Here is a 19,101-nt window from a genome sequence, read left to right as displayed (position 1 = left end):
TTTGATTACAATGGAATTTTGAAATAAATATAGTGTTTAAAAAAAATCTATCAATTAACTGGATCTGATAAGGAAAGACCTACCACAAAAAGTGAAAATTACAAATTTGAGATTTATTCTTAATATTGTATTATTTTATTTCTAATATTGCTCTGTAACATTGTATTTTATGTTCAAGTCTTTTCCTTATTCTTTTGTCCTGACAAACCTAGGAAGGTTCTTATACTCCTTGCCCCAGAGCATCTTCGAAAACTAGATTGAGAATTTAAGTTCTATCCTTTACTGTGAACAGAAGTAGTTTCATCCAAACAGGTCCAGTAGACTTCTTCCATTAGGATGAACAATGAAAGTCAAACTTAACCAGAGCAAATTTGATTTCTCTATCTAGATCAGCAAAGACAATGGAATCCTGTGATCAGGCACATGACTCCCTATCCCTCACCCCACCATCATTAGGGGATCAGCAAAGGGCTAGAAAATATTAGCCCACCTCCTTATTAGGTACTAATCAGAGATGCTTGGACTGTCCAGGGGAGAGATGAATAATGAGCTTTCAGAATTCTATTTAAACAAGTCAAGACTCTAGATAAATCTACTCTGGTCATCAAGAGAGATCACGAACCATTAATTGTTTATTGGCAGCCTTTCTTACCTGAACTCAATCTCATAGAATTTTTATTTGTCATAAATTAAATTAAATCCATGTGTTTTTCAAACTTTCCTACTTCTGTTAAAGGCACTACCATCCTTCTAGTCACCCAGATTCTCAATCTTATTATCATTACTCTCCAGTGGCTCCCTAGTATCTCTAGGATCAAATATAAACTTCTATATGTAGCATTTAGAGTTCTTTGAAACCTTGCCCAACTGACCTTGGTGTAGTCTGGCTTAGAGAGGGAGAACACTAAGGTCAGGAAGATCTATGTTCAAATCTCACTTCAGACTAAAACTAGCTATGCAACCCTGAGAAGAGGTCATTTAATTTCTCTAAGCCTTAATTTCCTCATCTGTAAAATGGGAGAGGAAAGGATTGGAATAAGCATTTATGTAATGCCAGGCACAGTGCTAAGTATTTAATCACAACAAGGCTAGTATTATAACTCATTTTACAGAAAAGAAAATGGAGGCAAACAAAGGTTAAGTGATTTGCCCAGGGCCATACAGCAAGTAAATGTCTGAAACCAGAGTTGGATTCAGATCTGCTTGATTCCAGGTTCAGCACTCTATACACCCCACCACCAGCTGCCTCTGAAATGGCAATAAGAAATGAATTGATGACTTTGTACTTGGAAAGAGTAATTGGAAGGGAACTCAAATATTCCAAAATTTCTAGCCAGTACTAAATTCAGTCTTTTTCTTAAAAGAGTAATCTGATTGAGATAAAAAAGCATAAATTATGTTCCCAAGAGCTCAGCAGATCTCCACTGATGACTCCCATTACCACCTAATACAACTCCCATGAGAGCAGTTAACTGTATTTAAACAAATACATCCTATCATATGCAGTTTAAAAAAAAAATTTTTTTTTAAGGCACACTATCCCAGTGCATATGAGGAACTTGATGAAATAACAAGAGTAAGAGTCATTTCCAGGAATAATTCAAGGCACTAATGACTAACTCTCAGGGTTAGCTAATCTCAAACAAAGACAAAAAAATCAATTTACTGGTGAAGAAAGATTGCTAAACTATAGAAACTGAATACTTAAACTCCAAAGAGAAACACTAACAATAAAAAAATCAAGTAAATCATACCTGGTCTTTTTACCCTGTTTGCAAGTTTCTAACCTTCTAGTGTCTTTAATATCCTAAACTAGTAAATATGTATGGAGACCCTACCCCCAAATCACTAGTGATACCTCTAGGCCTATAACCCATTTGCCATATAACCTATAACTGGTCCTTATTTCTAGATATAGTTTTACATTCCAGTCCAGACCTTAAGCATAACTCATTGATTTGGGGGTTTGACCTTGGGAGTTCGGATGAAAGGAGATCAGGCCCAGAGGACATATGGTTGGGAGGAGTAGTGGGGGGGGGGGGGAAGGGGAGCCCTGAGTCAAGACTAGCAAGGAAAGAGGAGAGACCAACCCTGGGCTAAATCTTTGGGGTAAAAAAGGTGGGAGCCTGGTCAAAGAAAGGTGAGCAAGGCATTGGTAAAAACCAGGAGCCCAGGGTACAGAGGTGAGAAAGCCTGGGTAAAGAGATGGAGGCTTGGGGTGAAGTGTGCCTGGGGAATCCAGAGTAAAGCGCCAGATAAAGGAGTGAGAGGAACCCAGGATACAGAGGAGTGGAAACCAAGAAAAAAAGTGTTTCGTCTGGGGCAAAGGAGGGAGCTAGCATTGGGCAAAACTTCTGGTAAAAAGGAGTGGAGAAAGCCCGGGGTAAAGGGGTGAAAGTCTGGGATAAACGCGAGGAGGGGACAACGCCCCCAGGTAAATCGCCTGGTAAAGTAGTGGGAAAAGCTATAGAGGTAGAAGCCTGGGGTAAAGAGAGGGTGAAGACCAGACACAGTGGGGTGGGAAACTGGGGTAAAGGGGCAGTAAGTCCCCTGGGTAAAGCTTCCAGGAAAGGGGTGGGAACAGCCCAGGGTACAGAGGGGTGGAAAACCTGGATAAAGCCCAGGATACAGAGAGGTGGAAGCTTGGGGTAAAGTGAAGTGGAGGACACCCAAGATAAAGCTCCAAGTATTGGGGTGGGTACAACCCCGGGGTACAGAGGAGTGGAAACCCGGGGGAAAGAGAGAGTGAAGCACAGTTAAGTGGGTTGGAATCCTGAGGTAAAGTGACGGAGGAACCGAAGATAAAGCTCCCGGGAAAGTAACGGGCGCAGCCCAGGGAACAGAGAAGTGGAAGCCTGGAATAAAGTGGGGGGTTGGGGAGCCAGGGGCAAAAGTAGGGTTAAAGTTAGAGGGTGGAGAGAAAAGCCTGGGGAAGGATGGATCTGGCCCAGCGACCCCAAGGCCTGTCGCAAGCGCAGCCTTAGTCCAGCTTCACGCTCCAGCTCCCTACCTCGCGCCCCCTGCACCCTTGCGGAAGAAGAGGGAGCAAAAGCTACACTCCACAAAGGGACAGAGGGGGCCACGCACCTGCCTGCGCCGCTCCGAAGGCTGACCGCAGGCAGGCAAGCAGCAAAAGCCCTAGTATTCGCCGCCGTCTCCGCCGCCGGCGTCCCGAGGCGCTGGAGAACGAATCCATGTAGTCTCTGTCCTCCACTGCGGCTCAGTGCTCTGTCGCCTCCGCTTCCTCCATCATACCAGACTCGGCCCGGAGCCCGAAAAGCAACAGGCGCATGCGCACAGCGATTCAAGTCCCACTTCCCAACAGGGACCAAGAAGAGAATAGCGAGCCACGCCCCATACTCCAAACATTTTCCTTTCCCTCCTTTCTCCGCTCTTCCTTTTCACGTGAGACTCTGCCAGGGCCAATGAGGGAGAACCCAGCACGAGACCCCGCCTCTAATGCGCCGCGAAGGGGAGAGGGTTCCAAACGAGATAGTCCATTGGCCGGCTCGCGGCGAAGGGCGGGGTCGTGCGGCACCTACCAGCTGCGGCGAGGAGGCCTACGCTGAGAGTTCCAGATTCGGCTGTGCCGGGACCTGGATTTCCAATCCAGGCCGGGTGAAGGCTATCAGGCCCAGGGAGGATGGTGTTCGGGGGTTTCCCGGTGAGCTACGTGCTGCTCTGCGGCCAAGCGGCGTTGCTGCTGGGAAACTTGTTGCTGCTGCACTGTGTGTCACGGAGCCTGTCGTACAACACCACGGCTGAACCCGAAGCCAGGGCCCCCGGATCCGCGGGCATGACCCACCTCGAGGGCCTCGAGTCGCAGACGCTGGTGTACACCGACCCCCGCTCCCCTGTCATCCTGTGCGCCTTTCTGTAAGCGGCCCAGGCTCCGGGAGGCGGGGGAGCGAGCGCGGGCTGGAAAAGGATGCATAAAACCCTGTCTTGTCCTCTCGCTGCCACTGGGGAGGAGGGTGACTCGAAAAACCCTACCTGCTTTCCTGCCTCAAGCAAGGGCAGGTGAAGGATGGGGCTATTGGTAGTGGGGTTCCTTTGCATTAGGGAGATTTGGTACACCTTGAATTAAGGAGGTTGATGCACTCTCCAGGTCTACTGGAGCAGGTGGAAACTTGACTTTGGGACTAGCCCTGGGGAAGGTTGGGGGGTGTGAGGGAAAAGGCATCTGACTTTCTTTGTGGAAAATCGAATAATTTAATTCCTCAAGGATTTACTGAGTCACCTTCCTACTAGGTGCCCATCACTGTGTGCAGCTATATGAAGATCTTTAGGGGGAAGGTACGTAACTCAGTGGATTGAGAGCCAGACTTAGAAATAGGAAGTGCTGGGTTCAAATATGGCCTCAGACAACTTTCTAGCAATGTGACCCAGGGCGTCACTTAATCCCCCTTGCCTAGCCCTTCCCAGTCTTCTACCTTGGAACCAATATGTAGTATTGATTCTAAAATGGAAGGTAAGGGTTTTCTTAAAAAAAATATACCAAAGTCCTTACTCATAGGGATCATAAAGTAGGACCCCAGATTCTGTATCTTTTTAACAACTCCTTAAAAGAAAACCCTAGATATTCCTTCCTTTGACCCCTATACGTTCTTGTGGCATAGAATTCTGGTCACCCTGGGTTCTTGAACCGTTCAAATTTGAAAGATTTTGAGTACCTGCAAAAGAAGGAACTGAGGGTTCTGTCTGAGAGCCAATCTAGCTGACTTCAGAAAAGCCTATCACTAGAAGATTGAGATGAGATGAATTTTGGAGCCACAGCAGCTCATGAAGATGTCCAATAAAATAGAAAGGAGTTGCCATGCAGCCCACACCCTTTGAAATATCATATCTAATGAAATATGTTGATAGGGTAAGAAAAAATTGGGAATAATTTTAATACTAAAACTTTGAGGGCTTCAGGAATAGAATCTAAGTTAATACTAGTTAAGACTCTAAAGGAAGCAATTTAATAGAGAAAAATGTTGTAGGGTTTACTCAAAGTCAAAAAAATCAATTAAGTATGGAGAATATGTGGCTACAGAGTAACTGTGTACCTGAAATCCCCCAGGGCTTTGAAAACTCCAAGCTCCCTGTGTCAGCACCCACAAGTTGATTTTGTCTAAAGTTATAATGAAAGAAACAGGATGCCTTGAGTCCACATCTTAAGTATCCTTTCCAGTTCTGGGTACCACATATAATAATAACTAACTATTCTATAGTACTTTAAGATTTGCTGAGAACTTTACAAATACTATCATTTAAGCCTTACAATAACCCTGGGAGTTCTATGCTATTATTATCCATTTTTTACAGTTAAGGAAGCTGAGGCAAGTACGGATAAATGAAATTAAAAAGTCAGACAGCTAGTAAGTATCTAAAAACAGATTTGAACCTAGATCTTCCTGACTCCTAAACCCAATGTGCCCTATCCACTATTCTACCTAGCCGCCTAGAAAAATTGACTAACTGGAACACACACAGAAGAAAACAATCAGGATTGGTGGAGGCATTAAAACCTTGTCACATTAAGACCGGTTGAAGGACCTGAGGATGTGTAGTTTGGTAAAAAGGAACTTAGGGATATAAACATTCAAAAGGTTGTCATGTCAAAAAGGGATTACATTTGTTCAGCTCAAGCAGAACTTGGACTATAAATTATAAGTTACAATTTGACCATTGTAATTTAATAATTGAATGTATTGCAAATTATAATTAGAACTGTCTGAAAGTGGACTTGGTGGCTTCTAAAGGGTTCCTGAGTTCTTTTAGCAGAGATTGTTGTAGAGAAGACTTGGGTCCAAATCTGCCTTCTGACAATTCTACCTGTATGACCTTGGGCTAATCACATAAACCTCCTTAGACTTCTGTTTCCTCTTTTGGAAAATGAGTAGTTCATCCTAGCTCTAGATCTATGATGTAATGTACTTTGAGGTTCCTTTCAGTTTAGGGTTCCATAGGTCAGTTTGACCAAAAGTAAAATCCCAAATAGCTTTCCTGAAATTCCTAATTTGCACTATCTCTGCCACCCTGTCCACTATCTCCAAATTAGAACATTTTAAAAGAAACATATTTACTTCCCCTTTGATCAGGCTAACTGACAGACATTTGTGATTGGAGGAAAATGAGAGTATTTTCATTGTCTGTTTTGAGATGAAGGAATGTGCAGATAAATAGCTATATACAAAGATCCATTAACAACATTCATTTTATTGGTGGTTTATAGGCCTGATGAATTTATAAAGTGTGATGACCCTGTGGATCATGTTGGAAATTCAACCGCCTCCCAGGAACTGGGTTATGGGTGTGTCAAGGTGAGTTTTTAATAAGCAATTCCTCATAGATTATCCTTAATATTATCCTACAAAAGCCTGTTACTTACTTTGTGGTAAATACCATTCACATGTTTTATTTTTAAAAGAAATTTTTTCTTTTTTTTAAAGAATTTTTTCTTTTATTTATAAATTATTATAATTTTATATTCATTATTATAAATTAAAATTATAAATTAAAACTTTTTAAAGAAATTTTAAAAGAAAACATTTTTAAAAGAAAACATTAAATCCCATTACAATAGACATCAAAGGAATATCCAAATTACTTTGTTGTAATGGAATTTCATTATAGTAAATATTACTATAGAACACATTTCTAGTCCAGTGCAATAGATAAAATTAAGCAAGACATTTAACTTCCCTTAAAAGTACCAAAAACTGTCCACATGCCCTGCCTTTGGTTTCTTGAAATCAACAGAAGCTTTTGGATTTGTTTTTACTCCCACCATCAGCCATTATCCAGAATATATCTTCTATGAACATGCAGAGAAGAGCTATTTTACTCTTTAGGTGAAACAACAAACGAGGCAGTAGAAGAAAAACCATTCAACATGAGTTAACCTTTGAAAAATACTTGCGACTGTCAGATATAGGATGCATGATCTAACCAATTAGACTTTTTTCTCCTCAAGCATTGTTTTGGAACTTGTGCTATGATTAACTCTTGGGCAGTTGGTAATTAGTTGATTTTTTTTCTCAAAATTCAAATAAATCTATTCTATTTGATAGTTTCTTTCAGCAGTACCGTTCAAAGTTTACCCTATCAGTTCATCCCATGTGATTATTATTCAGGTCCTCCCATAAGTTCCATCTAAGAGAGGGGTACCTAATAGGCTTCCCTCCTTTCTCCTGTCATTGAGAAGGTAGCAATATATCACTCTAGCTGTCTATCTATCATCCCTCTTCCTGACATGTGACCAGCTTATCTTTTTTTTTCCTATCTCATAATTCCTTAATGTTGTCTTTTATTTTTCTTCATAATTCCTCATTACTTGTAATTTACACTCTACTCATACTCACCGTGCACATCTCAATTGGCCTCTGCGTGATACTTTTTTTTGAGAGAGAGAAAATTACATTTCAGTTTTCACTCAGAGTTCATCAGTTCTTTCCTTAGAGGTAACGAGCATTTTTCATTATGAGTATTTCAGAATTGTCTTGGATCATTGTATTGATCAGAGTAGCTAAGTCTTTCACAATTCATCATCATTCCAGTATTACTGTTACTGTATACAGTGATCTGTTTCTGGCTAATATCACTTTGTATCAATTCATATAAGTATTCCCAGGTTTTTCTGAAACCATCCCCTTTATTTCTTATAGCATAATAGTATTCCATAAAATCCACATGCTTCAGCTTGTTCACTCATTCTCCAATTGATGGGCATCTCTCATTTTCCAATTTTTTGCCACCACAAAAAGGGTTCATATAAATACTTTTGTATATATAAGTCTTTTCCCTTTTTCTTTTATCTCTTTGGGTATGTAGAGGTATTGCTGGATCGAAAGATAAGCAGTTTCATAGGCCTTTGGGCATAGTTCCAAATTTTTTTTCCAGAATGGTTATACCAGTTTACAATTCCCCCAGCAATTCATTAGTGTACCTGTTTTCCCATATGTGCTCCAGCATTTGTCATTTCTGACAGGTATGAGGTGATGCCTCAGAGCAATTTTAATTTTCATGTCTCTAAGCCAATGATTATTTAGAGGATTTTTATGATTATAGATAGCTTTGATTTCCTCTACTAAAAACTGTTCATATACTTTGACCATTTATCAATTGGAGAATGACTCTCATTTTTATAAATTTGACTGAATTCCCTACGTATTTGACAAATAAGACTTTTCTTAGAGAAATTTGCTTTAAATTTTCTTTAATTTACTTCACTGTCTTTGGTACCTTTTAGCAAAATGTAGTTTGTCTGATTATCTCTTTTAATTAGTCTGTTTTTGCTTTTGCTTTGTTTAACATCTTGGTTGCTATTCTTGCCTTTTTTACTTTAGCTGAAGCATAATAGATCATGCCCCCAGCCTCTTATTTTCAAACTATGCATATCTTTCTATTTCAGTTGTGTCTTTTTTAAATAGCATATTATTGGATTCTAATTTCTATTCTACTATCTGCTTCTGTTTTGTGGATGAATTTAGCCCTTTCCTATTCACAGTTAGGATTACCAACTGTGTATTTCCCTCCAGTATTTTCTCCTATAGATCTTTATTTCACTGTCCCTTGTGATACTTATTTTTAATTATATGAAGACATTTGTATTTTTTTAACAAAACCCTTACCTTCCATATTTGAATCAATATTATCTAGGCAGTGGGGGTTAAGTGACTTGCCCAGTCACACAGCTAAGAAATGTCTAAGGTCCGATTTGAACCCAGGACCTCCCATCTCTGGGCCTGGTTCTTAAGATCATTTGTATTTATTTCATGTCTCACTGTCCTTATATAACAAAATCTTTTTGTATTAAAAAGAAGAGTCTTAGGGGGCAGCTGGGTGGCTCAGTGGATGGAGAGCCAGGCCTAGAGATGGGAGATTCTGGGTTCAAATCTGGCCTCAGACACTTACCCAGTTGTGTGACCCTGGGCAAGTCACTTGACCCCCATTGCCTAGCCCTTACCACTCTTCTGCCTTGGAGCTAATACACAGTATTGACTCCAAGACGGAAGGTAAGGGTTTTTAGAAAGAAAGAAAGGAAGAAAGGAAAGAAGGAAGGAGGGGGGTGGGGAGGAAGGAAGGAAGGAAGGAAGGAAGGAAGGAAGGAAGGAAGGAAGGAAGGAAGGAAGGAAGGCCGGCCGGCCGGCCGGCCGACCTTAGCTTTCAGGGGAAATCTTACAGTTTCCCAAAAAAATTCCTGCTGACTTTCCTCTTCTCTTGGCCCAAATCATAAGTTTCCCAGGACCTCCAACTAATAATTCAGGATTGGATTTGAACCAAGATTTTCCTGACTCCCAAGCATAGTGCTCTATCTCACCACAATGCCTTTCATATAGCATCATAAATATGCATAATGTTAAGTTGTCCACCTAGTTACATGTTGAAAATATGGGTAAAAGACATTCTTCATCCCAATTATCTTTCCTGTATGGATAGATGGACAGACTACTTTGAATGACTGTAGGTGGCTCTGCAATGTTCTTTGGGCTTGATGTAGTCAGCACATTGTAAATGACAAAGAGGAGTATCAGAAATACCTCAGCATTATAGGAGGAGGTTCGGGGAAGGACTGGGAAAGAACTTGAATCTTGTAACCATGAAAAATATTCTAAATTAATTAAATAAAATTTAAAAAAAAAGAAAGACCTCAGCAGCCACAGGGAATTCCTCTTTGACTCTGTTTCTTGAATCTTCCCTATTACTAGGATGAACACTTCAACAAAGATACATCTGCTTTTTGTGCCTTGCCTGGTCTTTATTGCCAGAGGATTGTTTAATAAAATTATTTCTATTGCTATATCTTCCACTGAATCCTGAATGAATTTGATATGTAGATGGGAGGCACCTTGTTTTATAAAATAATTTTGTTTTACAAAAGCAAATGCCTTTTTGTAATCAATAATGAATACAGTTGGATATTATATTTTCTGTATTGTTTGGTTAGTTGTGTTGCTTCATAAAAATGCTCCTGATTAATGGATAGATAACTCATAAAGATTTTTATATCAATACAATAGCAGAGATATATAAAAGTAGTTATTGATGTCACTCTCTTGTTACCTTTATTGAAATTAATAAAATCTGGATTTGTTTTTTGGTTTTGGTTTTCCCCATGACTTTGATAACTTCTTCTGATGCCTTGTATTTGGACCCTCACAGTTGTGTTGTCTCCAACATGGATTACCTCTTTTTATAGTTGATGCAATTCACCATGTTTTTCCCATGTTTGTTCTCTTTGATAAAATTTTTACCTCTTCTTTAAGAGCATACTGTACTGTAATGTTAGGGTCTAATTGTGGTGAATCCCTTGGTCTCCATAGAAGAAATAGTTTGTTATAATTATTTTCCACAGATATTTTTATTTATTTTTATTTCACCTTCTCATATATTTTCTTATATTTATAGATCTCTTTCCATTTTCATCTTGAAATGATCTTGGAATGACTTGACTTAGTTGGAGATTTTGCTAAGATTCCTTTAGACTGATTTCACCCTCCACTGCTTCTCTCATTCAGAAACAATACTTTTCATAACCATCCATCACCCCTCTTTATTAGATTTTATAAATAAGTTTTCATTCTAACCATGTTTTACCTTTGATAGCCATTTCTCTCTTTGGCAGATAAATAGATATTTTCTGACTAAAACTCTTTTGGCCTCCTTGTTGTGGCAGTTAATTTACAGTAGTTAAAATTTTGTATAAAGTTATTGTAATTAATATCAATGACTTTTCTGTTGTCCATTTCCCATTTTTAATAGTTTGGGATTTAGTTCGAATTATACATCATATCTTTTTTCATATCATTATTCATTTTTATTTTTTACTCATTGTAATCGTAGCTTTCACAAATTAATGATCTCACTCTATACAAAGAATTGATTCCCAGATAACTCCTTTATCAATAAAAGTATTTTCCTGTATATTAAAATAAAATCTATTTTGTCCCATGTATTATATGCTTGCCACATCCAATACAACGGTTTTCTTGAAGAAAATGTTCATGTTCTAGTAGAAATCGGCTTCTACAGATCCACAAAGATCTACAGATCTCTGACTTTTCTCATTTTATATTCTTCCATATTTTTCCATATATTAGGTAGCTAGATGACACAGTGCCTAGAAAGGTGGGCCTGAAGTCAAGAAGGCCTGAGTTCAAATGCAACCTAAAACGCCTACTAGCTATGTGGTCTTTAGCAACTCACTTAAATTTGTTTGCCTCTGTTTCCTCAAATATAAAACAGAGATAATAATTGTACTTACCTCCCAGGATTGTTGTAAGAATCAAATCAGATATAATTGAAAAGTGCTTAGCACAGTGCCTAGTATATAATAAATGTTATATAAATGTTGACTTATTATATATTTGCCCCATCCTCACTTTTTCCCAACTTTGCATGTCAAGACTCATATGATTCAGCTCCTCCACCAGTATGTCTGTTTGTTAGTCAATGAACAAAAAGCTAACATTAGATTACCAACAGTCAAAATTTATTGAGATCTAAGAACTGTGTCCTCCATCTTTTTTATCACAGTTCTTCCCACCATCTTTGTGGAAATGGTGGGGTCTTTACAGGACTTTACAGGACTAAAGATATTTAATTTTGTTTCATGCGTCGCCATGACCCAAAATGTTCACTAGCTTTCTGGTGATGTTCCTTTCCATAGTTAGCTAGATCAATCTTTCTAAAGCAGACTTAATCCATTCCCAATCCTTACTAGAAGCATTTTGAACATCATAAAACCTGCCAAAGATTATGCTTAGAGAACCCAAGAACACTTCCACATTGTATTGAGTCACTATAGAAGGACTTTGCAAAGGTTATTTTTCATCACAATAAATCACCATTCTATGGATGAGATTTTTAATGTATTTATAATGCTAAATTACTTTTAGGAAGAACCATTTTAGTCATTCATTCTTGTGTAAGAACCTGTCATATGTTAAAAACTGAAGGTACAATACAATGAGACCAACCCACCAAGTTTTGGAATTGGTTCATTACAATGAATTTTTTTTCTAATTATAAAGGTTTTTAACCTTGAGTTAGTGTCATCTTAAATGCTGAATCTGAAAGGTAATCAAAAAGGTATAAGCAGCCAGAGAGGAGAAAAACAGGGTCAGGAAGACTTAGAGAAGGAAAAGTCTCCAAGAGAAAAGGGGTAGTCGACAGTGTCCAGTATTATAGAGAATTCAAGAAGGATAAGGAATAAGACTTTTAGATTGTCAACCTTACTTAATGCACTGTTTATATTCCTTGGAAATACTAATAAATCAAATCAACTCTGTTAATTTGTGTACATGTTGAACCCTTCCAACAGACTTCAAGTCACTAGAGAGAAGAAACTTTTGGTTCTTTCTTTGTATTCACAGCATCTATCACATTGCCATCCATATATTAGGTACTTTTATAAATAATTCTTGAATTTGATTCCTAGAACTGATAGAAAATTGACAGTTCAACAGACATAAATTCATGTACTTAAAGACAAGGCCTTGGATCAGATGATCCCTTGAAATCCATACAGCTCCATTTTTCCATGATTTCATATGTCTTTATGTAAAATATGGATATCATAAATACATTGTTTTAAAATGGAAAATTCATAAAAACTCCTTAGTCTATTAATTTTTCTATAAATATTTACTATTAATCATATTTACCAATACATTAAATAAACAACATTTATCTATATGGTTTCTTCTGCTTTCTGTGTATTACTGAAGAAGTTAATACATAATTCTTTCAGCAACATTGAAAAGCTAATTTATTGAAAACAATAAAAAATACGGGGCATATAGGATAGACCTGTAAGAAATTGGGGATTGAGTTAGCATCTTGCTTCCCAGTATAGTAAATTACTATTTTAAAGTTTGATAAGTTATTTTTGGTTTCTTAGTTTGGTGGCCAAGCCTACAAGGATGTGGAACATACTTCAGTGCAGTGCTACGCCCTGAATGGAATTGAATGTGCTGGCTCTAGGAGCTTCTTACGAGAGAATAAACCATGTATAAAGTGAGTGTTACTTTGAAAGGTTATTAGTTTGAGTTTTCTTTGCTTTTAGTTTGTCATTGCTTAACATGACTCTTCTATTAACTTGAGTTTTGAAGGTTAAATGTAGTTATTTTGGTACACAACCCAACCTGGAACAATATAGTGGAGTGAGAAAAGATCTCTAGGGATTGAAGAGTCCTGGCTCTGTCACTAACTATGTAAGTACAGAGAACATGAAATTTGAAGTTAGAGACCTTAGGTGTTTCTTCTTGCTCTCTGGGACCTTGGGGATGTCACTGCTTCAGCTTCCTTCCTCATTTAGGCCAAACTAGATGATTTCTGAAGAATATCCTCCAAATCTATGAACTCTGAGCAGCTAGGATTAGCCATTCTTCCTCTCTGAGCCTGACTTTCCTCTGATGTAAAATAAGGGGTGTATACTAGGTGACTAAGACCCCATCCAACTATAGGAGTTTATAGTCATAAATCTTATTCAAATAGTCCCTGTAGCACAGAAGGAACCTCATAAAGAAGCAGGGTCCTCTCCATTGAAGCTCATTTTATTTTATAATTTAACAGAAAACATGGGCTTGAGGTCTCAGAGTATAAACTCATTCTGCAGGCTAACAAAGATAATAAATTAATTTATTTAATCTGTGAACAGTTATAATAAAACTAGGCAGTTAGTGGCATAACATCATATTATAGAGAGAGAAGACCCTGTAAATGAACATGTTCCAGCAGTTATTATCAGAATTACTTGAAGAAAAAACAGTAATTCAGAGGCCTTAGAGGAATTGGATTAATGTATGACCAAAAAGAGCCCTGATTTATAGAAAGCCCTACATCCATAATTACCCATGCATTTCAATTTGACAGAAGCCAATAACTATTTAAATTAATATTTCATAATACCATAATGGGTAGAGTTTATTTTAGAACTTAGAAATAATTTCTCTGGCCTCCACCAGAGGGAACCAAAGTTAATTATTATATTATAACACTACCTTTCTATCATTTAATTTAGGCTATAAGCATTTTAACTTTCATCTAGTAAAGAACCTTTCTTTTTTCTAGGTATACTGGACACTACTTCATAACCACTTTGCTCTACTCTTTCTTCCTGGGATGTTTTGGAGTTGATCGCTTCTGTCTGGGACATACGGGTACAGCAGTAGGGAAATTGCTGACCCTTGGAGGACTTGGAATCTGGTGGTTTGTGGACCTTATTTTGCTTATTACTGGAAGGCTGATGCCTAGTGATGGCAGCAATTGGTGTACTGTTTACTGAAGAGACCTAGACTTATTGAGAGTTGGTGTGGCCTTGGAAAGCGAATGACCTTTTCTCTTGGCCCTGTCTCTACAAATAGCAATTTCTTCCACCGTCTCAGACTTAAGTTGTTATTTTACATTTTTTGGAAGAGAATCTGCTGGGGCAGTGTTGTTGGACTATATATAAACAATGCTCTGAAAAATCAACTTTTTGTCAACAGAAAAGAAGGTATAAGTATGCTTGTTCCGACATATGCAGCAAGAGGATTTCTATACCTTTTTGCATGCCTTCCCTCAACAGTACTATACCTTCAGTCTTTTGGAACATATATTGAAACATCATGAAAGAATGAGCATTTTTAGGATGTGCCTGGCCCGTCATGCTCCCTGCCCTAGAAGTACCTGAGATGAAACCAACCATTGAAAATCTGGCTTCAGCAAAAGGTGGAAACCAAAGTATCTCTTAATGAATACTGAAACTCTGACTTAATTCTTATGTTCCATAAAACATTTGGCCAAACAGAGAAACTATACAAGTATATTGTCATTTGAACAAGGAAAATGAAGCCTCTAGTTGTGTTATAAGAAACAAGCTTTCAAAATGCTAAACTGCTGTTCAGAGCCCTCAGAGTGTCACCTACTGTGTACAGATGATTTCATTAAATTTTTGTTTTTAAAGAGATGTCTGAGTGATGTATCTGAGATCAGACATTTCTCTTGGCAGAGATTTTCTCCTCTAAAATTCTGTCCCTAATAATGAATAGAAGAATCACTGCTCATATACGGGTTTTCACATAAATAACTGAAGTGAAAATTTATGAGTAGGAAAGTTACAGGTTGAGAGTCTTCATTTACTAGAAGTGAAAAACAGGTTGCTGTCCTAAGAATTTTCATTCATCCAACAAACATTTATTAAGCACCTAAACTGTTCGGGCAATATGCTCGGCCTACAAACAAAACAATTCTTACCCTCAAGGGGCTTACATTGTATTTTGAATATTGAGGAGAAAGAGGAAACCCAATTCAGAATTGTGGAATTTTAAAACCAGAAAGAACCTTGGAGGTCATAGAATGACACAGTAGAAAAAGTGGTGAATTGGATATAAAGAAAAGGAAGCCAATTTGAACCTCCTTTGACAAGCCAACTTAAATTTTCAGCGTGAGCATTTACACTTTTGAGATTAGCAAAAACTACAAATCAGGGCTTGATTGATTGTTTTGTTGATTATCTAGAATTAAGAAAACCATGAAGAAAGTGTTAATAATGCAAATAAACTTAAGTGTGTCATGCATACATTTCTCCTCCCTTGAGCTGGTTTTTAAACATTTACTAAGCACACCGCTAGAGGAGACATGTTCCAACGCTAACTGTGTAACTTTGGGCAAACCACAAATCCGATTTCTTCATCTGAGAAATGAGGGATTTGAATTAAATCTCAAAGATCTTTTCCCACTGCACAATCCTATATTCTTCTAGATTAATGTTTTGGTTTGAGTTTTTTAACCTGTACCCTTTCATAGATATCATGTCAATGTAAACAATAGTTCTTAAAAGTCTTCCTCTAGATTAAAGCCACCAGTTTTCTTATTCCCCCAAAACTGGAGGCAATCCTTTCCTCTTAATAATGTTGTCATTGTGTTTTGAATTACAATTGAATTTAAAGGTTAAAAATTTTTTACCTTTCCTGTGTTTAATAGTAATAATTTTAGCATTTATTTAGCTTTTTAAGGTTTACAAAGCATTCTACATAGATCATAATTTAACTTTACAACCACCTAGAAATTTAGGGAAAAAAGGACATAGGTTTGGATCTGGCTCTGCTGTTTCCTGTCTATGCAATCTTGGGCAAGTCATTTCCTTCTGTAGGTCTCAATTTCCTCATCTGTAAAATGAGAGCAACAAACTAGTGCAATGCCCTTTTCCAAATCTAAATCTTCTGAGCCTATGAATTAAGCAACAAAGTTTGATGGTGAACACCAAAGGTAATGATGATGATTGTATTAAAGGAGAGGCCCCTGTACCAAAGAAGCTTGCCTGATATAACTAAATTGCCACCAAAATACCCCTTTCTTTTCTGTTTTGTTGAATGCTCATGAATCAAACAAATTTGCCTAGCAGTGGGTCCCCCTTCCACCAACCCCATTTAGGGCCTTTACTAACTATCCCACTTCAGGGATTTCCAGGCTTTGGAAAAATGAAAAATGGTTTCTCACAAAAAGGTCAGGGGTCTCTGGCTTAGACTTCCTTTAATAGCAAAATATAAAACTTCCCTGTCACATTTGGTTTAATTTCTTTTTAAATTCCCTAAATAATCTAGATTCAAAATGTGCTCCATTAACAGATAGTGTGTCTTTTGGCATCCTCAAATACTTATTGGGTGACAATGAGAATTCCCTAAAATTGACTGCCTCAAGAGATAATCATTTCCCTGTCACTGGGGGTCTTTAAGCAGAGACTGTATAACCAATTGTTGAGGATGGTGGAGAGGACATTCTCAGTCACTTATTAGATGACTTCCAAGGTCATTTCCAACCAAGAGATTTTGTGATTTCTTTATTTTTATGTGCCCATTTCCTGATTTGTAAAATGGAAATAAAAGTACTTTTATTCCCTTTCAGTTTCAGCGAAAGTACTGACCTACATTGATAGAGTATTCTTCACCTGAAAATTCCCTATACCAGTGAAACCACAGATCCAGTCCTTATCCCTTTCTCTTATAACTTCATAAGGTGATTATGAGAGAAGCATTTTGTAAACCTTAAAGCCCGATAGGGATGTGAATTATTATTAGAAAATAAATGTATACCTAAACAGAACTCTATATGGAATGATCAAAAGAATTTATTTTTAAGGAAGACCCCCAAATCTTTGGACCATCTTCAATATGAACCAAGTAACATAAATCCAGTTTTGCTAGATAAATTTGTCTCTAAATGGGAGCTCTGTTTAATTAATTATTTCAGGGATGATCGTCAGGACCACATCCTCATTTCTCCGACGAACCACTAAGGAAATAGAGTCACTCTCTTTCACAGCTTCAATGACATCTGTGATGGAAGTGACAGGTTGTCCATTTATGCTGGTAATCACATCATGGTTTCGCATCCCAGAGCTGGGGGGAAAAGATGAAAGTAGAGAACTAGAGAAAAAGCTTTCATTTTTACTAGACAATAATATCTTCAAATTTAGAACATAATTCTGTTTCTCAAATGAAACTTCTGTAAGGAAACTTGGAAGTACTTCTGCTTTATTAATTTTGGAGGATGGATTCTGTTGGAAAAATTAATCTCTGGTTCTAGACACCCATTAACTTTCTAATATCCTGTTCCTATAGGTAAGTACACATGTGGCAGACTTTTCCTGGGTTTTCTCTCACCCCTGAGCTTCCTCATCAAGCTATCATTAGGAAATAGAAATCTTACTGCTTTCCCCCAAACAAAAGTGAAAAGTATAGTCAGGATAGAAGTGGTTTTTTTCCCCAAATACATCATCTGTTTGACCTATGAGAAAGTCCTCTGTTTCTTTTCTCATTTCAAAAAATTCTCAGAACTAGGAAATGTAATAAGGTGAAATATAAGCCTATGTTTCAAGTAACTCTAAAAGTGTAGGGTTCTGTCTCCAGCCTCGCTTCTGAAGTGAAACTTTGGTCTGCAAAGTTATGGATTATAAATCTAGTTCATTTGAGGAACTAGATCATCAATATGTAGAATCTGCTATTCTTGACATAGAAGAGGTTCAAATGTGCAACACCTCAGAAGAGATGTTGGTAGTGTTGTAGCTAAACTAATGTTTGTGTCTGAGATATGACTATCTCAGGAGATACATGCCAGTAGGTGATTTCTTGTGGGGATTAGATACCCATGATAAGAGACTAGAAGCCCCAGGAGTGATGGAGAATGGAGTTAGGAAGTAACTTGGGAGATCTTTAAAAAATAATAGATTTAGAAAGGATGGAGAAATTTTAGAGATGAAAGGTTTAAGAATAAAAAAGCTCAAGCCTGAATGAACTTTTAGAAGTAAGTCAATTTAGGAGTGCTGACCATGGGGGCTTTGTGTTTAACAATGCAAGAGACTAGAGATAATTTTTGGTTCAGTATTGTAAGTGAGAAGGCTAGGAAGGACAGTTTTGAGTTGAACCAAGGTGAAGCCCTAGGAACCACACAGAAGGAGCCTTGCTTTTTAGTAACTCAAGTAGTCAACCTTAGATTGGAAATTAGAAATAAAGGAGAGCTGGAAACTATTATAAAAACCTATATCGAACCCAATCTAATATTACTTATTACGCCTAATTGAACTTGTGACTTCCATATTCTGTATGGAATTTAATAGGAGCAGGTGCATTTTAAGCAGTTAATGAAAAGTCTTGTTGAAGAACAGATGCAATAAGGAAGGAAGGGTTCAAGAAGTCCATGAAATCATGAATGACTACTGTATTTACAAGAAAAGAAACATCTCACCAACAGCAGTAGCATAAAGTTTCCAAAGCAGAAACAACACAATACAGGAAATCTCTTTGGGGACCATGTTTGTTTCCTCATATAAACCAAAAGAGACTTCTGCCTGCAGCCTTTTAAGATTGTCACCAAAATTCTACAGAAATACCTTGCTTTTTAAAATATAGGATTATAGATTTAGAAGTAGAAGGGACCTAAGAAGCCATTAAGTCTGACCCCCTCATTTTATAGATGAGGAATCTGAAGAAAAGAGGAAGTGACTTATCCAGGGTCACACAGCTGGTAAATATTTAAGGCAGATGTGTTTTTTAGGTCTTCCTGATTCCTAAGTCCAATATTCTATCTACTATACTATGCCACTTTAACATTAAAGGCCTTTAATAAGAGCCT

The 19,101-nt window shown here is 37.8% G+C and overlaps 3 protein-coding genes across 4 annotated transcripts in view; 1 reads left to right on the top strand and 2 right to left on the bottom strand.

Annotated features, from left to right (window-relative positions):
- Positions 1-3,361, bottom strand: part of ADAM9 (ADAM metallopeptidase domain 9) — a 113,741-nt gene extending 110,380 nt beyond the window's left edge. The window contains exon 1 of the mRNA XM_007476371.3: positions 3,088-3,361. Coding sequence (XP_007476433.2) covers positions 3,088-3,196 — 109 coding nt within the window. The 5' untranslated portion in view covers positions 3,197-3,361. The remainder of the gene's footprint in view (positions 1-3,087) is intronic.
- Positions 3,362-3,643: 282 nt separating this feature from the next.
- Positions 3,644-15,550, top strand: TM2D2 (TM2 domain containing 2). The gene is made up of 4 exons (XM_001372930.4): positions 3,644-3,876; positions 6,221-6,308; positions 12,890-13,005; positions 14,062-15,550. Exons 1-4 carry the CDS (start codon positions 3,644-3,646, stop codon positions 14,273-14,275), a joined length of 651 nt encoding a protein of 216 aa, XP_001372967.1. The 3' UTR covers positions 14,276-15,550.
- Positions 11,458-19,101, bottom strand: part of HTRA4 (HtrA serine peptidase 4) — a 26,944-nt gene continuing 19,300 nt past the window's right edge. For both annotated transcript variants that reach the window (XM_056813564.1, XM_056813563.1), the window contains one exon: positions 11,458-17,369. In XM_056813564.1, coding sequence (XP_056669542.1) covers positions 17,204-17,369 — 166 coding nt within the window. In that variant the 3' untranslated portion in view covers positions 11,458-17,203. The remainder of the gene's footprint in view (positions 17,370-19,101) is intronic.

This window comes from Monodelphis domestica, chromosome 1 (assembly GCF_027887165.1).
Source record: "Monodelphis domestica isolate mMonDom1 chromosome 1, mMonDom1.pri, whole genome shotgun sequence".
NCBI classification, from domain to species: domain Eukaryota; kingdom Metazoa; phylum Chordata; class Mammalia; order Didelphimorphia; family Didelphidae; genus Monodelphis; species Monodelphis domestica.
This window is presented reverse-complemented; position numbering and strand designations above follow the sequence as displayed.